General features: G+C 45.0%; 1 protein-coding gene across 1 annotated transcript; it reads right to left on the reverse strand.

Annotated features, from left to right (window-relative positions):
• Positions 1-1,507: 1,507 nt before the first annotated feature.
• On the reverse strand, positions 1,508-4,217 carry LOC147624342 (uncharacterized). The gene has a single exon (XM_086819320.1). It carries the CDS (start codon positions 4,061-4,063, stop codon positions 1,976-1,978), a length of 2,088 nt encoding a protein of 695 aa, XP_086675446.1. The 5' UTR covers positions 4,064-4,217; the 3' UTR covers positions 1,508-1,975.
• Positions 4,218-5,624: the final 1,407 nt, after the last annotated feature.

Raw genomic sequence — 5,624 nt, forward strand, 5'->3', positions numbered from 1 at the left:
TCTAAAGAAGAGAGAGGATAAGTCAATAGCATTATTAGAAGGGATACCAGGAGAGGACCTAGTAAGAAGAAGAGCAAGAGATTTTCATGGCAAAAAGGGTCCCAAAAGAGACGAGAAGAAGAAGATAATGGAAGACAATGAGGAACCTGAGGATGGGGAAAAACGAAAAAGAAAAAAAGGCATTTAGGAGGAAGACATAGGACAGACTGATTTTACAAGGAACACTTATGACCTTTTAGAAGATCTCAAGGAATAGATTGCCTACATCTCATTTGGCCAATTGCTTACTCTTTCACCACAATTAAGGAAGGAATAGGAGAGGTTAGCAATTACTAGGAAGTTAAAGAAGAAGAGGAAAAATGTTGTTCAAAAGGAGGACATTGATGTTGGGGATGATGTGCGGATTGTGGCTGTTTTAATAGACAAAATCTATTTCTAATGCTTACATAGATGGGGGAGCATCAATCAACATTCTTAGTAAGAAAACTACAAAGGATGCACGCTTCTCTCACTAGTACCACATTCCTAAAAAATCAAGCTGACAGATACTACCATGGTGAAAGTTATAGGCATAGTGAAAGGCTTTGGAAGTGGATATGTGTGGTGTTTTTGTTCCAACTACTTTTTAGATCATCCCTACAAAGCCAAATGCACCAGCCTATCCATTGATTTTGGGGAGGCCTTGGCTTTGCAAGGTCCAAGCAATTCAAAAGTGGAACATTGGTGATCTTATTCTCCAAAATATGGAATAAAAAGATTCACTAGAATCATAAGGAAGTAATGGATGAAGACTCTTCAACTTAAGAAAGCTCTACATCAGACTTCTTAGTTAACTCGCCTTAGGAAAGATTGTGTGCTCTAGCATATGTGGTTATCCATTTGATGTGTATTGGAAACATAAGAAGTGCATGAAGTGTAGCACCCCCAATTTCGTTGCACAGTATCATTGTATAGAGGAATGTGTGGTACCCAAACATTAGGAAAAGTGTAAGCAAGCAGGAAGGGTATGCCTATTATATTTTCCTCTTCTCAGAAGAAGCAAGACAAAAGGTCACAAACAAGACATTGAGCTCTAAGCTCTCAAAACACTTGCAGCATACAACGGCTTTCCCGAAGCCAAAGGTAGCACTTATTTGCAAAAACAGTATCCAAAACTGTACCTTGAAGTGCCACTCTTGCTGTCCAAGGTTGTGCACATGCACGCGCACATGTGTACATACCCACCCACACCCATTCACATGCACACATACAACTACCTGCATGCCCAGTGTTTATCTCCAAAATGAAAGGGTGTAAAACTAGCCCCAGGGTAATCATTGCATTTGAATTGGCTGCATAAATTGACAAAAACCTCCACATTCACTGAAAAATGGATTTATGAGTTAAAAAAAGTACAGCAAGGACAAGCATAGCTTTTCCTATGGCACATGAGAACTAAACATTCAAAGTAACGATAACCATGAGAAAAAGCTGAGTGAATAATAGAAGATGTATGAGCCGCGATGCATCCCAAACAGTAAGTCTTATAGGTTGAACAAGCCTCTTCAATCTTGAACCTCAATGTTAATGATCATGAGATTTACCTAGTATTAGACAAAAATCAGTGGAACAGTCATGGTACTCTTTAAGCAAACAAAAACCATCCCAAAGTTAACTCCAAAATACATTGAAATACTCACTAGTTGAGTAGGCACCTTTTCCGTACATGCAACAAACCAGGTCAGATTCACAAAAGCCAGCAGCACCAACTGCGGCTCTACGCCACTCCATGACTCTACTGATCCTTCATGTGCTTCTCAAATGTTTGGGCAGGTGCGAATTGGTTCTAGGCGGGGATATGGGGGGAAGAAGGGGGGGGCACTTTTTTCATCAAGGAGAGGTTCCGCTACATCCAGTGATGTAGTGCTTATCCTTTCTTCCCATAATACAGTACCATTGTGCGCTGCATGTTTGCGTGCCAACCATTTAGGCTGGCTCAGATAGCAGCCAGATTGTCAGCGGCTGTTTCGAGACTATGCCTGGCTCTTTCTTCTAGTTCTCTAGTTTCGAGAAAAACCGAGCGAAGAGTGGCTTCTGCCATGGCAGCATTCACACCAGGGGATCTCATGCGGCCCATTCGCCTGCCCATCAACCTCTGGCCCGACCTAGATCTTCCTTCAAGGTGCTCTCGCTGCAACCTCTGTGCAACTCTTAGCCGCTCCAAAATCACAACTGCAGTATTTGACCTTTCAGAATCATTCCTTTCCGATCCCGTATTGACTCGCCTTCCGTCACCTGTCATTCCCAAATCTCTAGCGAGTCTTTCTTCTGTAATCTGCTCTTGCCGGCATCTTTTATTGTTCATACGATGGGCATGGGGGCGAGGGGGTATGCTGCCAGGTGAACTTTCTGTGTTTTGCACATTTCCTCTGCCATAGATAGGAGTGATGGCATTGTCAGGAAGGAAACCCTTACACACTGGGCATTCCTTTCCTACTGAGTGAACATGTAACCATTGGTAAAGGCATGGCCAACAAAAGAGATGCCCGCAGCAACTCACCACTGGCTCCGTGGCAATCTCGAAGCAAATGTTGCATTCAAAGTGAGCTCCTGCACTGCCAGTTTCAGTCTCCTGCACATTCACGTGGTTTAACTCTGAGTTGCTGATGACAACTGCAGCAGCTGACATGCCGAGGGAGGTAGTCCTGGACACTGCATTTCTAGAATTTCCCGACAATCTGTGGATCCCCAACAACGGCCTGACATCATGCGCTCTGGTAGCCTCGCTGGTGTATGCACTGCCAGCAGACAAATCCTGAGCTTCTGCTCGATTCACAATAGGTGCGATTCTTCGCCTTGCTTGTCGCCAGTGCAGAGGGCTCCTCGATAACCTTCGACTGCTTAGGAAAAACGAAGCCAGATCATCACCTTGCAAAGCGTCAAGGTTCAGATGCTCTGATACAGATGCTTGAGATGACGCTGCAGATGGACTGGTGCTCTGATGAGGTAGGTCATCCAAAACCCTATGCACAGGAGACCATAAACTTCTGCCTTCTTCAAGAAGATCCGTGGAAACCAAAGGCATGAAGGGTAAGCTTGATCCATCTAGAAGCAAGTCAGACGAGACACTAGGAATGGGAGATGGGTCCAGGCTATCTTGACACAGGTCAGATGAGACCCTGGGTACAGGGGATGGGCTTGTCCAAATGTTAAGAAGGTCAAGAAAAGTCATATGCCCAGCAGATGGATGAGTGCCATCATGAAACAGGTGAGACAAAGCCCTTGGCATTGCAATTGTGCTTGCACGGTCATGAACTGAAACCCTAAGAATAGACGGTGGGCTTGTGCCATTATGAAGCAGGTGGGCTGACACCCTTGGCATGGCAGATTGGTTTGTACCATCGTGAAGTGGGTCTACCAACTCCCTTGGCATGGCAGTTGGGCTTGTATGATCGGGAAGAAAGTCAGCCGAAACCCTACGCATGGCAGATAGGCCTCTAGGGTCGTGAAGCAGGTCTGCCGAAACCCCCGTCATGATGGATGGGCACGTGCCACCGTGAAGCAGGCTAGCTGAAAGCCCAGGAATGGCAGATTGACTTGTGTCACCATAACACATGCTCGCCGAAACCCCAGGCATGGAGAATGGCCTTGTGCCATCATGAAACACGTCGGCAGGAACCCTAGGCATGGCAGATGACCTTGTGCTGCCATGAAGCAGGTCGGCTGAAACCCTAGGCCTGGCAGATAGGTTTGCACGACCTTGAATAAGGTCAGTCGAAACCCTAGGCATGGAAGATGGTCTTGCAACATCTTGAATCAGGTCATCAAGAACCCTAGAATCTGCAGGCGAAGCCTCTTCTTCCTGACCAAGCAATTCTGACATACCTGGCTCAAACCGGGGCCAGTTCTGCCGAGAAACCTGCACAAAGCCCTCGAAATCCTGCCCTCCTAGCGCAAGCTCCAATGCCAGCCCATCAGCAGAAGAAGGGGGATCCACATTCAGATCCAACTGGCAGTTGACCACAGGCGAGGTTGCCTCTAACTCGGCCATGCTCATTGCAATGGCGCCATTGCCACCAGACATGGCGATAAGAGAGAGCTTTCAACAATGAAACATACCTTCATTCACCAATTTGCCATGGCCTTCTTTTCTGCATTGTTGGGTTAACCCTAAGTCAGAGATCCAGCGCAGCGCCTTCCAGATGACTATTCTAATGGGGAGATGAAAGGCGCGAGATAATACCTCGTTAATAACGCATTTGTGTAAAATAAATGGGCCTTCATTTTTCACCGTATTAATTAATGCCACATTAATTAACAAAACCTTAGAGACCCAAAATTTTATCGTGGGATTTACTTAATTAAATGCTCACTAGGTGAAGGACCTAAGGTCCAGAACCCTAGCACATGCCGTTTGGAACATTGCCCTCTCTAAGCTCCTCCTGTTGTGCCCTCGCCGCCTCAGCAACATCGGCTCGCCAGAGCATGGCGGGCCCTAGCCCTTCAGCAACAATAGCCTGTTAGCCCTATTCATCCGTACGTGCCCCTCAACAGGCCCTCGTCGCCCTCATACTTCTCCCCTCGTCACCCGTCGCACACCAGTGTTTGTTGTCCACCTCACTGTGAACCATCTCCCCATATGTGCTATGCTTGTTGTATCTTGTGTTCCAACTCAGCCATAGGTCCCCATCCACTCCAACCCCGCTAGACATGCTTGCCTCCACTCTCGTGCCCCTATGTCAAAGAAAGAGAGAGAGAGACAAAAAGAGAGAGATTCTATGGCACCTATTGTGATAAGCGATTGTTGCTCTTTGCAGTGTGCATATCATAGAGAGAAAGAGAGCAAGCGCTAGTTGTCATTATCTACACTAACATTTGATCTTCTCTGCATACAAAGAGAGACAAGGTCGAACTCGAGAGAGCTATAGAGGGCATGCATGCAGTTCGATGAACTACAAAAAAACACGCATTGTGACAAGCCGGATAAAATTTGAAGTATCTATTTTTGGGAAGATTTACAAGCATTAGGATATCACAAAATTGAGGTGCTAAAACCTTATAAAAGATAAAATTCCTAGGAAAGTAATTAATAGCCTTTGAAGAAACGTTTTGGTGCCTTATTGGATTGATAAATAAATGGGCTCTCATTTTTCACTATAATACCATGGATTGAGAAAACTTTTTGGCAAGAGGGAGAGGGAGGGGCTCATGCAGTGAGGGTCTTCACACACTTCCAAAGATGAATGGACATGGATGCACAAAATTGTCCATAGTACACACAAGCCAAAGCATGAGTTGGCATACCCTCATTCATTAAACATGTGCTCAAAATTGACTCTATCTCTTGATTAAATACCCCATGTGAACTATCCTTAATAATGCAAATTCAATTGTGTTGATGAACACCATCATTTTCATTCCTTCCAACTAGGTAAAAGAGAAAAGCTATTAGATATAGAGAAGAAAAAAATGCTTGGCGAGGCCTTTTTTTCCTAGGTAAGATCTCTTTGAATCAGTCAGAGTACCAAGTATTTAAAGGTAAGATCTCTTTGAATCACTCAGAGTACCAAGTATTTAAAGGTCGTAAGAGGATGAATTCTCCCCATGAGAAATCCTTCATACTATCAAATGCTCATAAAGATAAA

Source organism: Cibotium barometz, chromosome 25, assembly GCF_041138505.1.
Source record: "Cibotium barometz isolate CiBa-2024 chromosome 25, ASM4113850v1, whole genome shotgun sequence".
NCBI lineage: Eukaryota > Viridiplantae > Streptophyta > Polypodiopsida > Cyatheales > Cibotiaceae > Cibotium > Cibotium barometz.

What these genes read in the sequence shown, in the direction of transcription:
- LOC147624342 (XM_086819320.1), bottom strand. Translation starts at nt 4,063, where the DNA reads ATGTCTGGTGGCAATGGCGCCATTGCAATGAGCATGGCCGAGTTAGAG.